This window comes from Oreochromis niloticus, linkage group LG16, assembly GCF_001858045.2.
Source record: "Oreochromis niloticus isolate F11D_XX linkage group LG16, O_niloticus_UMD_NMBU, whole genome shotgun sequence".
In the NCBI taxonomy this organism is placed as follows: Eukaryota; Metazoa; Chordata; class Actinopteri; order Cichliformes; family Cichlidae; genus Oreochromis; species Oreochromis niloticus.
Window position 1 is genome coordinate 8,261,632 of NC_031987.2, and position 23,840 is coordinate 8,285,471.

The 23,840-nt window shown below is 41.7% G+C and overlaps 2 protein-coding genes across 2 annotated transcripts; one reads left to right on the forward strand and one right to left on the reverse strand.

The window, feature by feature from the left end:
- Positions 1–1,183: 1,183 nt before the first annotated feature.
- LOC100711948 (ARP3 actin related protein 3 homolog) lies at positions 1,184–19,113 on the reverse strand. The gene is made up of 12 exons (XM_003451910.5): positions 18,887–19,113; positions 11,352–11,407; positions 11,077–11,201; positions 10,563–10,673; positions 10,255–10,350; positions 9,433–9,540; positions 7,909–8,052; positions 6,499–6,672; positions 5,763–5,855; positions 5,154–5,279; positions 3,582–3,665; positions 1,184–2,126 (listed from the first exon to the last, which is right to left on the reverse strand). The coding sequence occupies exons 1-12, from the start codon at positions 18,928–18,930 to the stop codon at positions 2,031–2,033; spliced, it is 1,257 nt and encodes a 418-aa protein (XP_003451958.1). The 5' UTR covers positions 18,931–19,113; the 3' UTR covers positions 1,184–2,030.
- Positions 19,114–20,165: 1,052 nt separating this feature from the next.
- On the forward strand, positions 20,166–23,546 carry LOC102082927 (uncharacterized). Its single transcript, XM_005456473.4, has 3 exons — positions 20,166–20,582; positions 20,735–20,892; positions 22,467–23,546. Exons 1-3 carry the CDS (start codon positions 20,405–20,407, stop codon positions 23,199–23,201), a joined length of 1,071 nt encoding a protein of 356 aa, XP_005456530.1. The 5' UTR covers positions 20,166–20,404; the 3' UTR covers positions 23,202–23,546.
- The last annotated feature ends 294 nt before the right edge of the window (positions 23,547–23,840 follow it).

A 23,840-nucleotide genomic window follows, 5' to 3' on the forward strand; every position in this document is an offset into this window, starting at 1 on the left:
ATACTGAACTTTCTATTTCCTGACGTTTGACGGTAATAAAACCCTCAGACTCTGAGGTGGTTTGTTCTTATCATGAGAGTCATTACTTCTTATAGGCCTCAAAATGGAAAATCAGATCCTGGATTTTATGATCAGGTGATGTCTTTACTTAATTTTTGGCTTATAATAATTCCATTTCCATCTCTTTCCATCTTAGTTGATGGGCGGCTGCTGAACAGTCAACTTTAGGCTTTTTCTTCTTAAAAAGACTTGACACTTGGTCAGACCATCCCTGACTCTCATATTACCGCCTTCATCAGAGATCTGAACCCCACGTGGGATCATGCCACTTGTCGTAGCAGACACAGGGCATGCTCCTACGTGCTGTTGCCCCGACTGAGTCACCCAGCACCACCTCAACAGGGCGATGACCACAGAGCATGGGAGACCGTTTTTAAAGGTGGCGCAAGCATGAATACAGAACAGCTGTGCGCGCTTTCTGGCCTCTATCAGAGAATCCAGCATCGCCCTATCGGCTCATTGTTCAACTTGCGACCAGCTCCTGACGCGACTCTCCAGACTATGAGGAATAATCTAGGAAAGATTGCATTGCTTTCCACTTGGAATGGCATCAGCTACAGGACACTTCATGACTGATCAGGCAGTTGTTAATAAACAGAAAATTGCTTTTAGAGACCCTACCACAGGTCTCTACCTCTACTTTTATGTCCTTAAAATACTTGTAAAAACAGATTGCTTGTTGTCCAAAAGCTTTTTTTTCTTAGAAGAGATAATAATACAAGTTTTTTTTGTGGACCCTATTTACATATAGGGGATTTTCACATGTGTCACCCTCCCTAGTTCTCTTGCCCCTCCCATGTAAAATTTTCTAGATACACCACTGGATTTAAGGAACCTCACCTAGACCATCCTGGAGCTCAGCCTTGGGGAGGGGCTTGTCTGAAGGGCTTCCAGTGGGCCCACACATGGAGAGCCTTGAGGGACTGGTGCTGGTTGGATTGAGCAGTGATTGAAGGCGGGTGACTAAAAGACTACAAAACCTGAGAAGACTGTAGTCAGTTTTTTTCTATTACCGCTCCATTTCGACCGATCCGGGATTAAAAACAGTTTAATATAGTCACCTCTTAATCTTGAGATGGATATTTGAGCTTTACTCTAATAAGGAGTCATGAAGACGACAGCGGCGCTTAGAAACAAATTTGAGCCTTTATTGGAATGTTGCATTAAATACACAATTCCCATTCTTTTCATAATTTGGTATTTAATAATAAAAAAAAAACTTCTAGTCTAACAATACTGGTCTGACAGTCATCCTTATTCAGTTTCACTTCTCTCCTGGAAACCTGACGTGGTCTGTGTGTGAAGAATGAGAGGGCAGACAGCGAGGACGCGGGGAATAAAAGGACGACGCCTACTCGAACTCAGTAAATACTGCGTATCAAAGCTGCACCGAGGATTAAAACAGTCTCTCGCTGGCACTGATATTCGTAACATTATTTCAACCCCTGATTTCCCCAAGTTTTACATATAAAAACTTTAGTATGAAATATAAACAAGCTCTTCCCAGGATGCAAACAGACAGGCAGATGCTGAAGCTGAAAGAAAAAAGGACAAAAATATGTTCTAAGCGTGATCTCAGAGAGTCACCAGATCTCGCCTGGACTCGCGTTTTATTCGCATAAATAATGTTCTGGTGTCAGGAAAATACCATCCCACCAACATCCACCAACACCGTCATCATCATCGCCACTCAACAGATCCAGAAATGGTCTTGAAATCATTTTGGCTTACAGACTGTTTTCCCTCATTATGAAAAGAACAAAAAGAAAAGAAACAAGAAAACGGAAAAACATTCACAACACGTTTTTCAGCCCGTCTGTTTGGTCTGGGCTCTTTTTTTCTTTCCTCTTTTTCCTGGATTCTTGCACACACCTCCACATGCCACCAAGCGCTGCCTAACATCACTGCCTCAGACCCACCCACAACCACACCCCACCCCACCCTCCCACTGCCAGCACAACTCCAGAAAGTTAGGACATGACTCCGAACACGGGGTTGTGGCGGCAGATGCTCGGCCCAATCTCTTCGTAGTCCTTTTTGGTGTGGCACACCTGGTAGAACTCCGGCTGAGGAAACACAAAACAGGAGCTTGTCAACATTTAAAATACTGCAAACAATCAGTGGCCAAAGATCTGAAACAGGAGGCGTGGTGGAAAACTAAACAGTTATCGATGAAGAATGGATGAAACACGGTACTGAACTCATGTGATCCTCACTTTCTATCAGAACATGCAGTAGCACAAAAACACAAAGCTTCCGAGATCTAAAAGTAGCTTATCGTGACAAAAGTATGAGATTTGGGGGGTTATTTCTATAACAGGGAAGTACAGAGAGTTGACAGGAAAGCGGAGGAATGACACGGTGACCTGCTCAACCAGGCGAGTTATGGTACTGTCCATTCTCCTTTAACTGAAAAACCATTAGCCAACTCTATGGACGATCCTCTCAGACTCTAATAATGAGTATATTTTACAGAATGAACCATTATTATTATTATCATTATTATTATTATCATCATCATCATCATCATCATCATCATCATCATCATCATTATTATTATTATCATCATCACTATTATATTGGCTGGAACAAACATTTCCTAAATTTGGGATGAATAAAATTGTATTTTTATTCTCTTATACAACTGGAAATCTTTATGCAAACAGAAGTGTCGCCCCCTGCTGGTCATTATAAAGGCTGTTGTAATAACAATATAGCAGACGTGTAATAAATACACAGAGGCTGATGGAGGACTTTACTATGTTTGGCAGAAAGATTCAAACTTTTCAGGGAGAGGTCAGAGTGACACCTCCAGCAAATTATTTTAAAGTTCAAAACTCAGGTTTCACTTTACAAACCTGAAAAGCACTTCCATCTTTTACATACAGTCTGTGGCTTTGAGGAACTCTTCTCAGTTTAGTTTTTCTTTAATTAACTGTTTGAGCTTTGAACAGTGCATGTGGTGGAGTGGGTTTGAATTGCAAGACTCCTTTGGGATGTTTGATTTCGACTGATTGATATATTGGTTCTAAATTTAGACCAAACCATGGGGGTAAACAGGGGTCGAGGTACAAACTCAAGATGTTTGTGATTATCTGACAAAAACTTTCTTTAACTGTGAATCCCGAGACATGAAAAGGATTGTTATTCTTATCGGATTATTCGATTTTTAACATCAATTAGCCTTTGGTGAATCAGCTGTCAGAGACCTCCGCTCCCACTCTCGTTTCCTGCTGGTAAAATTATCCGCCTCGCTCACACAAATAACTCATCAAGAGACAGGGGAGGAAAAAGAATAATGAAATGTCACAACGACCCACAGCACTCACTTCCACTCAGGGGGACTAAAAGAAACGACACAACAAATGAGGGTTTAACTAAAAGTGTGTGTGGCCTCAAACGCCACACACACAAAGCCGACATGTGGGTGAATCTAAAAGTAGATCTCCTTCTCCTGCAACAAAGTTTAACCACATGATGATGATGATGATGATGACGATGATGACATGAGAAATACTTACAGTTGATGCTAACATTGATCCACCAAACCACACAGCGTATCTCTGCATGTGATGAGTGATGACCTGGACATCGATCGGTTTGGGCTGCGGAGGAAACACAGAGGAAAGATTATTTCAGAAGCTGAGAGAGCTACAGAGTGAATGCAGCCAGGGGAGGACTCTGTAGTAGTCAGATTACAAGAAATAGTAACTTTGATCAGCACAGATTATATTTGAAACCGTGCAACCGTGCACGAACCCTGACTGACAGTTTCTCAATGTTTTCAAAATCTAAATCAGTGTTTAAGACTTTGGCTAATTCATAAAAGTCTGAATATAAGGCAGCACTTTGGTCTTTGTTTTTGGAGCTTAATAAACCAAAGTTACTAGTACTTAAAAGTTACTATACTTAAAAGTAACTGATGCTTTACTTGTGAATATTTTCACATTTACTGAGCTTTTCTGAGCAGAACAGGAATCCATTGATAACATACAGGTGTGGTTTCTATGGTGCGTCCACCACTAATCAACCCATGTAACAAATAAACCAGGTGATGACAACCTCTATATACAACCTGTGATTGCTGGTGCCCACTAGTGTGTCAACTGTATCTTAATATAAATAAATGTGGGATAACGACATCGAGCGAGTGACATCAAACTGAAATGTCACAAAATCAAGGCCAAGAAGATCCTATCCTATATTCCTTGAATGTAATTGTAATTGCAGACTTTTTAATGACGCATAGCTGTGAGGGTTCACAGGAGAGGAGAAGAACAGAGTCCAGCTGAGGCAGGGTGGATGGAAAAGAAAGTCAGGAGTACCTTGTCACAGACGAGTAAAAGGAAGAGTTTGCTGATCTGATAGTTTTGGATCGGATATCTCTCTAATCCTGACTCACAAAGCCCGATTCCACCGGCAAAATTATACTTAAACAAGTTTGCAACTGTGTGGCCTGGAAGGGTATCAATGTAAAGACGTTAAAAGTTAGGGACGGATCGCTCTGATATCAGCAGATTTATTCACTTAAGTGTAGACTGTGGTCACGTGAGCTGGCATGACTGAAAAACTCCATTTCAACAGTTATTGGAAAGCTTTTAGTACAGTAAGAGTAACCTGAATCAACAGTTAGGACGCTAGTATTACTTAAATCTTAAGTTTATCTGCATGTGATTCAAAGAAGTGTTTAAAGAAGGTTCTGGAAATTTCTGCTAAACCTGAACCCTCTCCTGCTCTACTTATGCACACCGAGGAGATTTATTCTGAGTTTCAGAACATTCTGGTCCGCCTTAAATTAGCTGCAGTCACTGCTTGCTGCTCCTCTACCGTCTGAGGTAGATTTACAGCTGCAGGTCCGCTTGTAACGAATCACCTTTATGACCTGAGCAGCTATGGAGCTATAAAAAACTGTGCCCTGCTTACCTGAGCCTGAAATATTTCAAATCTTTTTAAGCCTCATTAGATTTTTATAGGGAGAAATTTGCTGTTGAAATCAGTTCATCTACTTTCAATAAACTTGTGTGCCATTTTGTAATTCAGCTGCCTGAGAACTATCGATCCGTGCCTAGTGTAAATTCATTTTTTCTGCTCACCTTGATCTTGCCTCCACTCAGCTCCTCACTCATCTTCAGGCGGGCATCGACCGTCCTCTTCAAGTCTCTCTGCAGACGGCGCCCAAAGTCCCTGAACATGGTGGAGCCTCCCGACAGGACGACGTTCTGTGGAAGAAAAAGGACGCCGCTATTACAGAGCTACGAAAAATCACACGAACGCTTAACACCAGTGACCTGCAGCCGACCAGCGGCCTGTATGACTCTCACAAAGTGAACTCCAAATGCATTAAAACCCAACAAATGATCACGTCACATGATTATGTTTTAATAAAAGCTAAAAAAAACAAAAAAACATTTCAAGACTTGTGGTTCTTACTTTTTCACTCCTGTCTCTGTCAAACTAAACAAACATTCCCATGAGACCCTTCAAAAGAGACGTCTGAGTAATACTGGTTTTCTAAGAGTATCAAAGTTAGCATCAATACAGGTATATACCTGTATTGATGCTAACTTTGATATTTAAAGATTAAACATGGATATGGCGTTAATGAAGACGATGATCCTATAAACAGTTGCGTAACTGAACTTTTTAGAAACTCTCCACCTTCATTTATGTCGTTTCGGGGCGATTTATGCGTGTCAGCTCACCTTATAGAGAGGACGCCTCACATCGATGGGGCAGTTCTGGATGACCTCGTCCACCACCTCGGAGATGGGCTGGGTGAAGTCCGGGTTGGCAAACTAGGAGGAAGAAACAAGGTTGACATGTCATCGGGTGCAGCGTGGAGGTAGATACTAAATGCAGCCATCAAACGGCAAAGTATAGAACAAAGATGTGCAGTTACCACGGGTGGTTCACTGAGGTAACAGCAGAGCTGCCTAATCAGCATTTATGAGCAGCAAAAAACATTCACAAGCCACCCTATTGCAGCAATAACAAAATATCAGAGCTTTGTGCATGCCTAATAATGTCATGGACTGGGGGCGTGTGTTCATTTGTTTAATTTTTGGTAATTTTTGGGCTCTTTAATGGTGTTATGACATAGTTTATCCAGCAGAACAGCTCTGACTTGTTTCTTTACAGTCCTGCAAGTTTGCAGCAGAGCAGCATAACAGCAGGACACACACTGGTTTCCCCACACTAGCTTTGTGTCAAACTAGCTGCTTACTAACTTGTAAAGTACATTATTGGACAGTTAAACAAACTCACAAATTTCCTTTTTTTAAATTTAACTTTAACATTTTGTCTTTACATGAATTGCATGTGTAAACAATCCTGGTAAACTCCTGTACTGACACCAAAATTTCCCACGTGTCTCAGCCCACTATCCTGACAAACAGCAGGTCAAATTTGCGTTTCATGATTTGCACGGCACAGACAGACCTCTGGGTGGAAGAAGATCTCGGGTCCTAGGAAGCGCTCGTAGCCCACGTCGATGGTGAACTCCTTCTTGCTAATGGCGTTGATGCCGGTGTACTGCTTGATCCACTTGGAGCCGTCCGTGTCGTACTTCTGGAACTCTTTGACTAGATCCGGGCACACATAGCTGAACCGCTCCTGGTGGTCAGAGCAACAGGAAAAAGTTGTGTTATATCAGGTTACAAAAAGCTGAAACTGCCAGTTTAATCATCACGGCTCTATTTGTGTCACAGCTTCTATTATCATGGGTTGTAATGCCGGAGTGATAGGGACATTAGGCACCAGCACATTTGAATCGTGCAGCACTAACAGCGCCCCATACTCAGAGACGATATCATTATTTTGATTTGCAGGGACTGGGGTACACGGTGCCAGCACACCAGGCGGCATCGGAATTAACATTTCCAGACATGATTGGCAATATGCACGACAGGCAGTGCTAATGTTAATTATTTCAATTCACTTCATTTCTTGTTTTTCTGTTTCGGGGTAATGAAGAATGGCCCCTGACATCCAGAACAAAGTCCTGGATAACAAGCTGTTTAATAAACATGGAGGAAACGTGGAGAAGTGGGGCGAATCAAGAAAATGTAGTGACTGACAGAAGGAGGAAAAATAAAAGGAAGAGCATTACCATAAAAGTCACGTCAATCCGTGACCGGGAAAGTTGGAAAATTAATTGGAGGAAAAAATAACGAATTCTTGAGACACGAATTTAGCTGCAAAAAACTGAGAAAATATTGAAGTGTGCCGTCTGTGTCCCACAAGGAATCGTCTCAGGCTGAGTTTCAGGGAAACTGTGTGTGAAGGACGCCTGCTGCCTGTGACAGACTGATGGCGCCACCTGCTGTCACTGTGAGATAAAGGCAGTGCAGTCCCACTTTGTTTCCCGATTTAAAAAATAAGGCAGCGGAGTCCGGTGCTGTCACTGCAGTAAACAAAGCTCGAGCTCTTTTTCAGCTGAAGCATTTTAATCTAAGGAGTGAAATTAGTCTCATACTGCTGTTTTTTTAAACAGCGTTCAGCTTCTGTTGTGCACAGAAACAGAAAATTCGGGCTATACAGATATAACACTGCAGATCCTTTTACACTAAAACTCCTTATTGCATTTGCATGCTGCAGTTTGTCTTTGTTGTAGCTATTCAGCAGTATGACAATGATATTTTAATGACCGTCAGTAGAACATTACAGATTCCTTAATAACATTATCACCACACTGAGCGTGGTGTTGTGTGTGAGAGCAGAGCGAGTGAGGGGATGTTTTCTGCCTCTACAGCCACAGGAGACCAACATGTTGCATGCCACTGCTGACACATTGAATAACTATAATAACAGCCTCCACTGCAGAGGCGGCGGTGGGAGCTGGAGCTGTACCTTCACTGCCTTGGCCGTCTCCAGCGACTGCTCCGGCGGGATGCCGACCTCCCTCTCCCTCAGGAGCTGCTGGGTGAAGTAGGTGATGTCTCGCCCTGCGATGGGAATGTGCTTTATACAGCTGCCAATTACATAACCTTCAGCCTAACAGAGAGAGACAGGTGGAGAAAGAAAGATAGAGGATGTCATACAATCTGCAACCAAACAGATTCCAGCGGTTAAAGCTGGATGTGTTTTTCCATCACATCTGCGAGGACCCACGGAGACGTGAGCGTGCTCAGCAGACTCGCTGATTCAGCCTCAGAATGAATTCTGCAAGCACATTTCCTCAAACTGAGTAATTCCTTCCAGCCTCCGAGACACTCTGGCCTACTTTTTAAAATCGGCACTATCCGGTTACTCAGCGAAATGGAAAAATATATAAACACTGCACACGGTGTATAAAACTTCAAAGAAACTCGGCAACCTTTCTTTACATACACTGCTGCCCCGCATCACAGGTAAATGAAAGCCATCTGTGTTTATTAACAGTTACAAATGACCATAATGAAAACAGCAATCAATTAAAACGCTGTAGAAATAATTGACCAAAATTAGCACAGGAACATTTTTTAATGAACAAAAACAGTGTACCTGCTTCCTGTACACACAACATTAAACTCCATTTAACTCCTAAAGCACACACCAGAAAACATTTGGTTTGGTTAGTCATTGAACCAGGAAGTAGATACATGTGAGTGGTTAGTTTCTCCAAAGGTTTAAAAACACATTTCCGAAACTTTTTGCTTTTTTAAGATATCAGATGCAATTCTGGACTTTTGTTTTCTGATTTATATTAGAAACCCAACATCTCACGTCTCATATACACATCAAGATGGATCGTTTCAATAAAAGAGGTTCTGCAATAAGGTAGTAGTGCACACTGAAGGCAGAAAGGGGGAAAAAAACAGTTAAGAAAACAGGGAAAATGGAAAATGTACGAGGAAATGCAAAAAAATATGTTTAATTTTCACATAAACAGTAAATTACAGGACAAAAAAAAGGGGAAAAAAAAGGTACATTTATAAGAAAAGAGCAGAGTTTTCAGGCACGACTTCAGTAATGAAAGCCACATGCCGAAACACACCAATCACATAAACTTGGTCTATAAACGAAAGTGTTCCTGGTTCTTCGTGCACATATACTAGAACTCTGCTGTTTCCATTTTACCTTCACTGAGCAAAAAAAGAAACACCAGACCCTCCACTGTTCGATTTATAAATGTTTTTTAAATGATTATCTTTACTTCAAATTAACTGAGGTGGGTAAACAGATCACAAATGACGCGTCTCATTTCTGAATCAGAAATGTTTTAATTTTAAACTTTCAAACCATCACTTTCATTTCATGTTTCACAAAACATTTCTCGGTTGTCTTGTCAATGCTTCCTCTCTGAAACTTTCTATTTTCTTCTAATGAACAGAAAACAAAAATAAATGTAGCTCAGGGAGGCGTGTCCTTCAATGGCGTGACCTATATACTCACCACAGGGATGACGTGGGTGACGCCGTCTCCGCTGTCGATGACGGTACCCGTCAGCGTCCTCTCCCCAACCTGTCTGGATGTCCAGGAGGCAGCTAGAGCGAGCACGGCCTGTCACGCACACATACACATGGGAATGTCACACACTTCACAGTATGTTCACACTTCAGCAGTGCTAGTGATCGTGACACACTGCTGTGAACTAAACATGGTCACATGATCACATGATATGAAAAGTTATTCAAAACAGACATGCTATAACTGAACCTTTCAAATTCCTCCATATATGACCATATTCTGTTCACATACGGAGGCTCGTTTGTGTCTTTATAATAGAACAAAAAAATGCTACATTAAAAGTATTTTAAATAAAATACATTTAAGAATCTCAAGTTTTGCTTTATGTTGAACTGAATCTCAAACTAAGATATCAGTATCAGTATGGGCGTGTCACACAGGAACAGATACCTGCTAATTAGTGCAAATAAAACTCCAGAATTTCACTCAGTAATCTGAAGCAAAGACTTTTTGTACGGTCTGTTAGTACAATTAACCCCACAGCGGCCTTTTTGTTGATGAATAACATCATTAGAAGTGTTCCAAATGGTTCCAACAGCACACAGAGACCAACTAGCTGACAGCTACCAGCTACAGCCACCTGCCCTATAAAGTTTCCAGGACCCTATTATTGCAAACTTTACACTCCAATATAAAGTTACCCCCTGTGCAGTTGAATTAATTCTAGTTTTCACTGCAAAATAAAGACACAAACATGCCTCCACAGTCAAACAAACAAACTAGAGCTCTAGGGTAAGGGAGCCTGACCTGCACAGCGATGTACAGCCCCGGTACGTTGAAGGACTCGAACATGATCTCGGCAGTGTACTCTCGGTTTTCTGGTGTGTTCAGTGGAGGCTCCGTCTGCAAACACAGGATGTGGTACAGTTAGACTCAAGTCTGGACCTAACAGTAAAACTCTGCAGATCAAAAACACTAACACAGATCTACAAATACTCACACATATTCACACAAGAGCATTAAATTCATTTATCTTTAGCTTTCTAGGGAGTGACAGCTGCAGTTAAACTGAATGTTTAACATCTCTGGAGAGGCCCTGTGTTTAAGACTCTTACCAACAGGAAGTAGTGGTCCTCAGGTTCAGCCCTCAGGTACTTAAAGATGATCTGCTCCATGAAGCGCTCCATTAGATCCCAGTCCTCCACAATGCCGTGACGGATGGGCCACTGTTGCAACAAAGCTCCGTTTAATGAGTGACATCAGTGACATTACAGAAGCCTATTCTGGAAAGCTAAAGATGGCAGCTCTCCTCCCTCAGCCTCCAAACACTCAACAGCTGAACCCTCAGCAAAGTCACAGACCATCCACTAAATTTAGATACTCCTTCAGTCTCATCTATCCCACCTTTTAGCACTGGGAGTCCAGCTCAGCCTGCAGTTCTCAGGCTGAGCTGACTGAGTCTGCCTCTTCACAAGCTGCTAGTCTGACTCAAGTACAGAGAAACATCTACAGGATGCCCCCCAAAACTAAGCAGCCCAGCTTGAGCCTTGATAAAATATCCAATCTCTCCTTGTTTAGATGAAATTCATATCGACCGGGATTCTCTGTATTCCACTAAAGGTCTCATACCTTAGTGGAATAAGAGGGTTTGTCTACGGCTTCATCTCCGATGTAGAAGTCCAAATCATCCACCCCCTTCATCATCCTACGCTGGGCCTGGTCCCCGACCTTGGCTGACTCTTTGATGGCGATACCTGACGAGAAAAGAGAGAATTAAACAGAGAAAAAAAAAACTGATAAAATCCGGTGTATTTTATGACTAAAGACATTAGAAAAGTGGAATAATGTCAAACATTTGCTGAGGCCCGTTGGCGGTTTAAATACGTAGGATGCAAAATACTCACATGATGGAATGATGAACTGTGGCTCTGTGTTCCCTGCATACCCCAGTTTGGTGTAACTGCAACAGACAACAATCAGCTTTCACTACAGCGAAACAGGCTGCACGTCGTGGAGATCGAGTCTGCTGGAACTGCATTTGTATGCGAGGCCTTTTCCTTCAGTAAAGATTATTTCTGGCCCTATCGTTTTGATCAATGGCGTCACTGTCCCTCAGGCGCACTGGGTGGGTGCCAAAAGCACCAGCGACTCTGGGGATTGCTAATGGGAGCCCCCTGAAAGAGCCATTCATGCTGTATTGGTCAACTATGTTCGTCTATGTTTGTCAAGGAAATCAAGTGTCTTTCATGTAACTCGGGCAGCTGTATTTGCAGCATTTCTGCAGTACCAGAAAATCTGTAAGCATCAGAAATGATTTAAGACGTTTAAGATTTAAGAATGGCTGATCCTGAGAGAGCACACCTTCAGATTTAACATCAAAGAACTGAGTTTACAACCGTCTCTCCTCTGTTTGAACAATGTTTCGCAGGCACATGTGAACCAGATGTGATCCCGGCTCAGGGCTCCTGTACTTCCTGCACACAAGGCCCGAGGGACCGATAGAGGACCCTGCCGACGAATGCCAGAGCACCGCGGGCAAAACAAACCACATCCTGCTCACAACAGTGGCTGCTTTGAATTCATCTTTGCAAAACGAGGAGCAGGAAGGACCAAGTTATGGCACAACAACTGTCCTAAAAATACGACTCAAATACCAACTTTAAAGATAAGATTCACATGAGGCTGCTCGCTTTTGATCGTCTTCAAAAGAAATCAGGAATAAATATTATTAAAATATAACAAATATTTAAATGTAAATAAACTTTTAACTAAATGCTAAGCAGATGATACCCACCTATATTTACCTACGAGGCCAGTTTACATTAATCAATTTAGTTTAACTACAGGCACCTCTTACAGACATAATGGCCTAATTTTCAACTTCTAAACGCCATCTCTAATCATACTGACTCTGGATGGCATGACCTTGGAATCCAGCAATAAGTGAGGAATCTTTTAGTCATTTTGGACCAGTATATGTTCTTCAATGTGTAGATTAAATTAAAATGTAGGACTGCTTTTTTTCATTTGATGATTATTGTTAGAAAAATTATAAACATCAGAGTGATGCTGAAAAATTATTTCATGTACTTTTTACTTCTACACTGGAATTCATTCATTCAAACTCTGAAAGACCTCACAGTACTATCCTTATCCTAACAGAGCATTTCTATCTCAGACTGCTGTCTCACTTGTAGTATCTAGAGTTTCCAAAAGTAAAATAGGAAATGGCTAAAACAGCCTGAAGCAGACAGCTGCCCCTCATCTTCGTGAAGTTCTTCCTCCCCACCGTCCCCAAAAGCTGCTCACAGCCGATCATCTGATTGTAGCGTCTTTACCTTACGATATATAACACCTTTAAGCAACTGTTGTTCTGAACTATGGCTATAAAAATAAAAACTGAACCTTGACCAAAATATGTTCAATCATGCCATCACTTCTCCTCCCATATTTTCTTAATTTTTTCACCTACAGATGAATTCATTAGATTTGTTTCACCTCAGTCTGCTGTAATATTTCACTGAAACTCCTTAAAATGAGACAATGAACCTCGGGAGATTTATCCAGGAACAAACTTCTATTTAGAATATTTACCCTGTAAGAGAGTTATGATGGCTTTTGAGTTTCCTGTCCAATCACAGGTTTCTTTTTCCTGCACAGCACCTTCTGATGCACAGGAAACGCTGCAGTTTGTGTAGAGTAAATACAGACAGGAAGCAGAGATGTACGATTAAGAAGCAACCGGCTGGGATGGTGAACATAGAAAAAAAAACAACAACAAAAAAAAAAAACCAAACCCACTTTTAACCACTTGTTTTGTCTGATCTCATGACCAAAGCCTGTGAGAAAACATCAGCTTTTACACAAAAATGACTAAATTGTCCTGATAACTTGTGAAAAATGTGAAAGAAAAATGTAAAAAATAAAAATCCCTGTTAGAAAGCCCACATGTTCTGCAGATCTACGCATGTCTGTGTAGCTGGGAGACAAAAAGGGAAATTCTGCTTCACAGCTGGGCAGATGTGCTCCACCATCTGATTTATGTTTCTTGGGTCAAATAAAGTTAAAGTCCTCTGACAGCAAGAGGTACGAGCTGACAAGCAAGAGTGAAAACACCGCCCAGTTCTCTCTTTTCCGCTTCAGCTCAACAACTTTTGGTTATACGGTACAATCTAATCTGGCATCTTCACACTTTATCTGAGCAGCACACTGAAATATTAACAGAGCTCTGGCCAGCACAGATTTTTATTTGTTATAAGGTGCAGCCAGAAAAAACAGCACAGCAGAAACTCAGAGGGAAGCCCACCAAACCTGCGCTGCTGGAGCCTGGAGACCTGTATGATGTCACCATTTCTGCCGTGTCTCTTTTTACTGAACTGTCAGGTGAGACTCAGCAGACTCAATATTTTTACTGAACATGAGCTCAGATTTTTGTACTTTAGACGCTCACAGTGACAAACTGAGGCAGAGTTATTAAGACACCGTGCAGCTTATCACACGAATTTTGGTTTAGTCAAAGTTATTTTAAGCCACACAGAACAGATAACTGCACCCACCAGCCACAGCATTAAAACCACAGCCTGAAACTGAGGGCTGCTCTACAGACAGCTTCACCTGCACCAACAGCACACAAAGCTAGCAACGAGTTTCTCGGCTGGTGGAGCCCAAAGCAGAGAAGAAGTGTGAACAGGCGCGGTCAAGGCACGGTTTCTTTCCTCATGATGAAGTGTAAGTGTGGTGCTTTCAGTTTGTTTTACATCCTAAATGGCTCCTTTCACAAAAGAAAATAAATAAAAAATTTAAAAAAATGTAACAATGAATGAAAATGTAAATATATTTTTTGCCTTTATTGCATTATGAAAGTTTATCTCCAAGTCTAAAACAGTGAAGTGAGTTTGTGGGAAACCAGCTCATGTGAGCTATGACCTCAGTGAACTTGAATCTATAAATAGGATGTTTGTGTTGTAAATTAGAATCCTCAGGGTCACAAAGGACGATAAAGCAGGATTTGATTTAATATGCTGTTGTGAGTGAGCAGCATCCCTCTGTACCTCACTCAAGAAGGAGCAGCAGAAACGCTCATGGAAAGCACTGCTGACATATGAGTGATGTCAGGCAGCAATGTATCCCATAGCTGCTATGACATCACCCACTGACATCCTGTTACGAAAACTTGAGCTAAGCAGTTTTGCCGTCACCATCTTGGTGTTTTAACATTGGACATGACGAGTGACTGAAATCATCAACACATCAGGCAAGTGTTTACAGAAGTCTTCAGACTTTTCTAGGACTGGAGGTCCTTTTGCAAACACATTTCTCGCCCCCTAGTGGCCATTAAAAAAGTGATCATTTAAGATACCTGGAAGCTAGGTTCATCTTTTACAGAGTGTATGCTTCAGACAGTGAGAGGAGAAGGCAAACGGTCTTCAGCAATGCAGTAAATTTAAATATCATTCATTACTTTTTGTGTGCTTACAGTAATAATATTTAACTGACACAAAATCCCAAGGGTTGCCATTTGGAAAGCGCTGGAGCTGTTTGTCTCTGAGGAAGCCTTAAAGATTTATGCTGCTTGATTAAGGAACAGATTGGGCTGACAAAAGTTGCCATAAAAAATGTTGTGCAACTTAATTTCCTTCATCAGTGCGTAATTAGTCACATTCATGTTGTTAAAGTCACAGCTACAGAGTTATTAATGATGATCATCTGACACACAGTGCAACGGATGGCTTCACACTTTGAATGGTAAACAGATTCTGTTAATACTGCATTTCTCTAGTTTTTCAAGCACTCAAAGCACTTTATGATACAAGTAACACTCACACAAACATTATTCTGGGACACAAAGGGCTGTTTAAAACTAAAAGTGTGTGAATAAACAGTAGAAAACTAAACTTTTGAGAAAAATGAGAACCAATAAAACCCACTAACCTGATCCACCTCCTAAACCCCAACTTCCCATTTATTTAAAGAAGATAAACTTTCAAAATTACAGCACAAAAATGACCACGATTCAGGGTTTTATTGCCTTGGACACAGCTAAAAATGAAAAACCCCGTGCTGGCAATCGTAAACACTAACAGCTGTATCACATGTGTAACAACAACAGTCCTCTGAACACCTTCATACCACAGAGCTGTCCTAGCTTGCCTACTTTGACCTGCCCGGACACGTTGTTAAATTACAAAAAATCAAAAACCATCTGACAGCGGACACGTCGTTGCACAGGACAACACGAGCTGCAGGTTTTATGCTGCCTTTAGCTGAATGATCCTTTATTTTTATTTGAAAACACAGTTTTTAGGTCCAGCATGAGCTTTATTTATGACAGTGCTGTATGTTATTATGTCAGGAGACCTCCACAGCTTGCTTCAGACAGAAGACTCCACCCAAACCTCAGCTGCAACACCTGCGATTGTTTTTTTATTTTTTTACCCTCCTACGGAAGCTTTGGTGTCCAAAAAAAACAACAACAACAACAACAACAACAACAACAACGACAACAACGACAACGACAACAACAAAACAAGTATGACCATGACTGAGCTTCTTTCAGTCTAATCTGATAACATCATCTTGGCCATTTAGAGGCCTGATGATGTGTAAAAGGATGTGAAGCGGTCACTCCATTAGTCAGAGGCAGCTGCTGAGGCCCATCAGAGCTGTAAAACATCTGCCCACAGCTGGCACCATGTGGCTCCATCACAAAGTTTCTACTTGGAAAAATAGAAAACTATCAAACTTAAACTCTTCGTTCTTCTGGTCAGAGGTTTGCATGGGTATAAAAGTGGAACGTGAGGGTTATTATGAAGCCGTCTGCTCGCTGAGGAGAAATTAGCTCACAGATTTCGCTGCAGCAGATTGGTTAACAGCCTGAGAGGAGAGGCAGGCCGCTGATACGAGCGGTATGCACTGTGACGAGTTCAAGCCTCCACATGCAAGCAATGCACGGCATGTTTACCCCAGATTAACAGAGCAAGCACACCTATCACACCGGGAGCACCTTTTAGCCAGGGCTGCAGGTAGTTGGGATAAAAACACCTCCCTCTGTTTGTTACTGTTCACGTTCTTGCAGCGTTTGAGCCTCTGAAAATGGCTGCACAGTCAATTTTAATATTTTAAACACGCCATTAGAATTAAAGCTGCACTCCTATCATGACTCGGTGCATTTTGAATGCGCCATGGTGCTCACCAAAGATCTTTTGACCTTTCACCAGTTTGTAATCATTTTCGTTTCACATGAAGTTTCATTTTGTTCATCAAATGACCAGAAACTTTAGATCAACTGTTCTTTTGTGTATTTTTATCACTTTTGACTGTAAACCTGCAGCAAGTCCTAAACAGAAATATTAAAGAACATCTGCACTTAAATGCATCATACAGCATTTATGAAGCAGCATTATGGAAATGGTTCATCTGTCTACATACTTATATATCGTTCTACAGTAGAAGTCAGAGAAAATGATGTCAGCTGTAACGTTGTAAACATGTTTTTAAGGCACAAAAAAACAAAGGTTTAAAAATATAATTCACAGAAAGACTTTTTAACGCCTTCCTTCCTCGTTCATAAAAAAGAAAACAGTCCTGCTCATCTTTCAGAACTCATCGCGTGGTTCAATCATTAAAAATAATCCTTTCATTTATAGTTTTTGCAGGCTGTGAAAAAGGCAGCAGTTCCAAGGGAGTTAATGCAATATTTTCTTCAGATTTGTAGAACTTTCATCACATCCTGACTGCTTCATTTCACATGAACTGGAGTGGCAACAACATTTTTAATAAAACCTTTCTCCAAAGTGGCCTTTCAGGGTGGCCATGCACATGAGCATGACTTCAGCTTGAGTAAAAAAGGTTACTAACATTTTTCTCACAGTCTTGGTGATTTTCCTTCTGTAAAGAGCCAGCATTTATTTGGTGGATGTCAACATTTTTTTAAAGCAGGAAAAACCCTGAAGTTGTTTTACTGTCCAAATACTTATGGACTGACCTAATTTTTCCCCAAAAGTCCCCAAAAGGGAACAGTACAGCTGAACAATATCTTTCAGAATCATCCCTTTCCAAAACTTCAGCTAATTGTTAACATTTTATTTTATTTCCAATTACCTATGAGCCTGGAAAATGACAAAACATTCTCATATCCCACAAGACTAAAATAAATATGACCATGTTTCAATACTGACTCTAACTCTTTCCTTCCTCCTTCATAGAAAAGGAAACAGCATCTTTCAAATGTCATGCATGGTTTAATGCATCATCTAACAGAAATTCTGCACCCAAAATTAGGCTGTTGACAGCTAACACAGCATTTCCATTAAAACCACGCATACAAAATCACTTCCATCGTGGCAGCATTGAGCTACAAATTCATAAAAACTGTGTCACTGTCCAAATATTTATAGACATGACTGTAATACTTAGATAGCATGTGAGAAAAATCTGTTAGCTTCAACCAAATTTAAAAAAATAAATAAATCAGAGAATGATTGGAGGATAGGGGAGAAAGGTGTGTTTTGTTGTGTTGTAGCAAGTTACTGTGTAAAGTAAAAATGACAGTGATTTGGTGGTCATTAAAATATGTTCAGAATTTGCAAATTAATGATGACTCATCTCATCATTGATGACACACTGCTCTCCTCTACATAACCTGGCTTTATAAGTTAAAAGTATCGGCATTAATATTGGCAAAGCTGGCCGTGTATTTACTTTATGGGATTGATACCAAAATTCTGGAGCAATGCACAGCAGTACTCTGATCAATTCAAGCAGCTGCAGGAGGAGCTCAGATTGTCTTTCTCTGTTTTTTTTTTCCTCTGTCCTCTAACACAACATCCGATGCCAAAGTTTTATATGTTTTTATCTCCGAGATCAAGTCGTTATGAGAAGAATCGGCAGGCCGGTAAAACAGGAGAAATTAGAGAAGTTAATAAAAAAAAAAAAACACGCTCGGATGCCGAGAGACAACCATATATGGACTAAAAAGCGTGAATGAGGAAGTGTAGGCTGTGTAGGAAGTAGTACCGCGCATGATCAATCCCAAATTAGTGAGCAAAGAGATTTATGAATTACACTCGTTTTTACAATCTTTTTAAAAAGTGGGAGCAAACACAAGCAAGGAAAATTTTATCTTATTAGCATCAGATATTATCATGAGAGCGGAGGTGCAGATTTTACAGCTCAAGATGAATGAGGGGAACCCTTCCTGCCTCAGGTCTGCACCAGCAAACACCACCTGAGCGACAGGAAGGAGAAACGGGCGTTTAAATTAACCCTGAAGCTCCCGATAATAAGCAGTAATAAGTTGCTGTTAGCATGTTCGCTCGCTGCCCAGCTGTGAGTGTACACAGACACACACCCATGGCTGCTGCCCCTGCTGACACTGACAGCCCCCTCAGCCCCCGGGCTGCCCGTCTGCCTGCACGGCGGTCCGGACTAAACAGCTTACCCTGTGCCGCAGTCGACAACACACGCCGGTAACCGTCCAGCCATCTCTGCCCCCCGGGTCTCTGGCGCGCTACGAAACCGTTAAGATGTGATGGAAAGCTGGCTGTGTCGGCTGAAGGATCTGGCTGGCCGTCCACAGGCGGAACCCTTAGCCCCGCACACTGCCGTTTTCCACTTCCGCACTCGGCTTCTGGCAGGCAGGGAGAGGCAAGATGGCGGAGGCCGGGCAGAGCGACGCAGGCAGGGCCGCGGAGCTGTCAATCACCGAGATAGGGCGGGGCCATAGTATGGCGGACCAAAAGTGCCAAAATCAATCAGCAATCAATCAAAAATAAAAACCAAAAACTAAATGAATTATATTTAAGGGAATTTTAAAAATAAAATTGCGAGTAACAAATGAAAACTAATATTTCTATGAACCTAATATTTACTTAGTTAAAAAAGGTAAAGTTATTAACTTATTTTAAGGTTTTATACATATAAGAGCCAGGTTGGGGAAAAAAAACTTAGATTAAAGTTGCAAAAAAGCTATAAAAGTCTCAAAATTACAAGGGAAAGCAAATTTATGGGAAAACAAAACTTTTTTCTCTTTTACAATTTTACTTTACAGCTTCATTTCAAACCTCACCAGTCCTATCAGATTACTGACTGTGACAAAAAAAGAAAGATCACATTACTCCAGTGTTAGCAGCTTTATAATGGCTCCCTGTGCATTAAAGAATCCAGTGGCACTGTTTGCATTTAAAGCCTGCAAAGCCTCCTGCAAGACGCTCAACATTTACTTCCCAGTCAGAATTGACCATCCAAGTTTCTTCCAAAAAGGGGCGTCATGCCTCTGCTGTCATAGAACCAAGAATGATCTCTCAGTTGACCTCAAGCATCATCTGTAACTGTATTTAAGCTAAAGAGATGCAGGGTTTTTTGTCCCTCTTTCAGAAACTGCTGGTCTCTGCAACTGTGGTTAGAGGAGGTGGTGTTTCAGCTTTCATGTGTATTGAAACCGTGTGTGAATTTTTTTGTTTTGGTTTGGGGGGTTTTGTCAGTGCCTCTTTATAAAGCACTTCAATTTCTGTTGTTTAAATACAATATGGGCTATAATAATAAAGGCGGTGGTCAAAATAAAAAGTATCAGATATTTTTCATAGTGCATTTTAAAGTATGTTTTCTAATTTCAGAAAAAAAAAATATATTTAACACAATTAAGAGGGCTACATACTGGACTTAGAAGATAGAAACAAAGTATCGATCCTATCAAGCTAGTATCAGTTCAGTAGATAAAAGCACTGGTATCAGTACTATCGGCACGCCTGATCGATCGGCCACACACGTTTCCAAACCGTCTCAGCTTCGTCTCTCTAGGTTTTAAAGGCTTCCTCCTGATCAGCTGGTGGCAGTAAGCCTCCTTCAGGTTGCTGCGCTGACTGAAACTGAACTGAGGAAGACAGACCGGGAGTCAGGAGCGGAGCTGCCGGGTGTTTGTGCTGGTTTGTGATGAAGAGCGCACACACTCAGCACCATCATGACTCACTTTCGCGGTCTTATCCGGGGGCCACACTGGGGTCTTGCGCTGGACGACAAGCTGATCGACTTCTGGCGCAAACACGAGTGTCTCTTTAACTCCTCCGCCAAGTCTTACTACGACAAGGACTTAAAAACGAAGCTGTGGACTGAGTTCGCGCTGTCCATCGGGAAGCACGGTGAGCCTGCAGAATGGAGGGGGGTGGAGGTTGCATCGAGTTCAGGCTGATGCATTAGGCACTAACTCCGTGTATTAAAACTCTAGAGGTGTGGAGGTGTTTCCACACCGTGCAAATCTCGCGACTCCATGTGTCTCGTGTTTTCTCCACAGTGTCTGATGTGGAGAGGAGGGCCAGGTCTCTGCGAACACAGTACGGGAGGGTGCTGTATCACCCGGAGAAGGTGAGCCCTGGACAACAGAAGAGGCTGAGGGAGAAACTTGGTTTCTTGAGGCCTTACATAGTTCGCAGGAGAGGATATTCATCTCTGGTAAGAGTCTGCAAAGAGAAAAATACATTTCCTAAATATTAACCACCTCATCACAGTTTAAGGGTATTACAACATCAATCGGTGATGTTGTAATACCCTTATTTAGAATAAGTCAGAGGGCTGTGTCTAATGTGTAATTTTTGAAGAATTCATGAGAATGATCAAGCATTTTTTAGCATTTTAAATTTTTGGTTTGGACTGTTTTAATATGGTTTTAATGACTTTAATTCAAAATCAGTCAACAGCCAAAGAGTAAAACTGATAAATCCAGCAGACGACCTCCCGCTGCATTGAACATCACATTAACAGAGAAACCGGATAGTTTCTCAGATGGTGGAGCACAAATATTCAATTCAAAATAAATGCTTAAGTTGTTCCGGGTCTGATGTGTTTGCAAAGCCATTTTATTTATATAACACCAAATCACAATAACAGTCACCTTGAGGTGCTTTTAATATTAGAAAGAAACACCAAGACTCAGACAACCCTCTATGAGAAAGCACTTGGTGACAGTGGGGAGGAAAATGTCCCTTTTAACAGGAGGAAGAACTAGGCTTAGGGAGGGGAGAGGGAGCTGGCTGAGGAGAAGGAGACAGGACAAAAGACGTACTGTGGAAGAGCGCCAGAGATTAATAATAACTAATGATTAAATGAAGTTTTGAGGACATCCTGATAATAATGAATCAAAATAGTCGCGCCTGTAAGAAATAAATGCATGAACTAGTTTTTCAGGGTCACTCTGAGAGTTAAGTTTCTAATTTTAGAGAAATTGTGAAAATGCAAGAAAGCGGTCAAAAATGTTTGTTTTCTTGATTATATTTTGAAAGGTCAGATATAAATTTTGTTTGCAGCTTGGTCTTCTTCTTCTCTCGAACGACTCCTTTTCTTCAGATAAAAGGCTGCTTGCAGGTACTTGCATGTTCTCCTGCAAGAGGAAATTCTTTTCAACAAATCTGGCAGAAGAACTCTACCCGGGAGGGTTCGTTCCCAGTAGGCAGATGCCAGCAAGTATACACTGCTTTGACTCATGAAACTTTGTGCAGAGGTTTTCACACAAATCTCAGTTAAAGGTAATCAACTGGTACTTGTAACCAGTGAAAGGGAACTTTAATGAGGTTTGATAAGATTGTTCTTCTTCTTCTTTGCGTGGATGTCCATATTTTGATTTGACTTAAACTGCACTTTAAACGTGTCAGTGGCGTGCACAGCTGTTTGTTTGCATGTTTTCAAGAAGGTCCTGGGTTCGAATCCCCCATGCTGCCGCGGCTTCCAGTCTGGTTTAACCACCCCCACCTCTCTCGCCCTGTGGTAGCTGTGACAAGCTTCAGTCCGGCAACCCTGAATTGGATAAGCGGAAGACAATGGATGGATGGATCATCAGTTGATCTCTGACCTCATTAAAAATGCTCCTGATGAGTTTGTTGCCATGTTTCAATACACACAGAAAACAACATGAAAGGAGGATTCAGATGGACAGCCTCTCCATAGCGACCGATGCTGTCATCATCACAGTGTAGCTTTATCTATAAATCCTCTAAACTGCATGTTTTTTTTTTGTTTTTTTTTGTTTCCAGGAGGACAACTTTGTGGATCATGATGATGACGATGAAGAGGAGTTGGAGACTGAGGGGAGCATTGATCAGGAGATGGGCAGCTCGTTAAGCAGTCAGCTGGATGCAGATGGGGGTGGCCAAGACCTGGATGAGCCCCAGTCTGTGGACTCTGCCCCAAGCTTTGCCCCGCTTCAGTGTCCACAGCCTCAGGTCACAGAGGTCGTGTCTCTGAGTTGTCCGCATCATCACGATGAAGACCATCAACCCGATAAAACAGCCGCGCTCAACGCACGCAAACACGACGTCCTCAACCAGTTTGCTGAGGTCATGCTGGCCGACATGCGGCAGGTTGAAGACCCTGTGCTGCTCATGAGGCTCCGCAGAGACATCACAGACCTGGTGTTCAAAGCTGTGGAGGAGGACGTGCGGAGGCGGTGCATTCGAGCACCATCCTCAGTGATGGGGAATGGCACGCAGAGCTGCTGCAGTCCTCTGCAGCTATATTCAAACATCTCCTGGAGCCAGAGGCTTCGGAGGAGGAGGAATAAAGGATGTAGGACTGGAAGCAGGTCGCAGAGGCAGGAGGAGATTAGGAGGGTGTCCAGGAGTCAGTTAGCACCACCTGTCCATCCAGGGCAGGCTGCAGAGTTGATGAGCGCAAACAGGCCTCAGGTTACTCTTCAGGTGTTTGAGATTAAAAAAGGTGGGGAGCCAGATGTAGTAAAGATCGAAGATGAGCCTTTAGCTCTGGACTGACTAGAGTCTGTCGGGGCAAGGTGAGCAGGGTTTGGAGGGATGGAAGAGGAGGCTGTCATTTTTTATTTTTTTTTTTTTTTTTAAGTTTTTCTTATATTTTTGGATCTTGCACCTCAGGGTCACCGTAGCTAGAATTTAAACTAAAGACACATCTCTGCCTTTGCAAAGTAAATTTTTATAAGCCTGTAGCTGAACCTTTGGATGTTCTTCATCCAGAAAACTGAATAAGATGAGGAAAATTAGCTTTAAGCACAAGGCAGCTCTCTTTGCTACCCAGCTAAAAGAAGGGGAAAAAAACTTGTCTTGTGTGGATTTTCTGTTGTGAATAAAGAAACTTGTTTTCAGCCTTGTTGGCCCTTTTTTATGGATTGGTAACCTGTCCAGCTCTACACACAGCTGTGATAGATTTATGAGGAGATATTTGCAGTTTTCCCCACTGTCCTGCAGATGGAATCATGGAGACCCACTAAGTCACAGCGCCTCCTTAACAGGACTGCAAATTAAACCCAAAACTTATGCTTTTTAAAAAGACAAATTTCTACTTTAATCCCAAAACAGTATTTCAAGACTAATTTATTATTCCAGCCTTTTCACCCTGCAACATTAACATTAAAGAAATTTAATTTTTAAAAATTACTT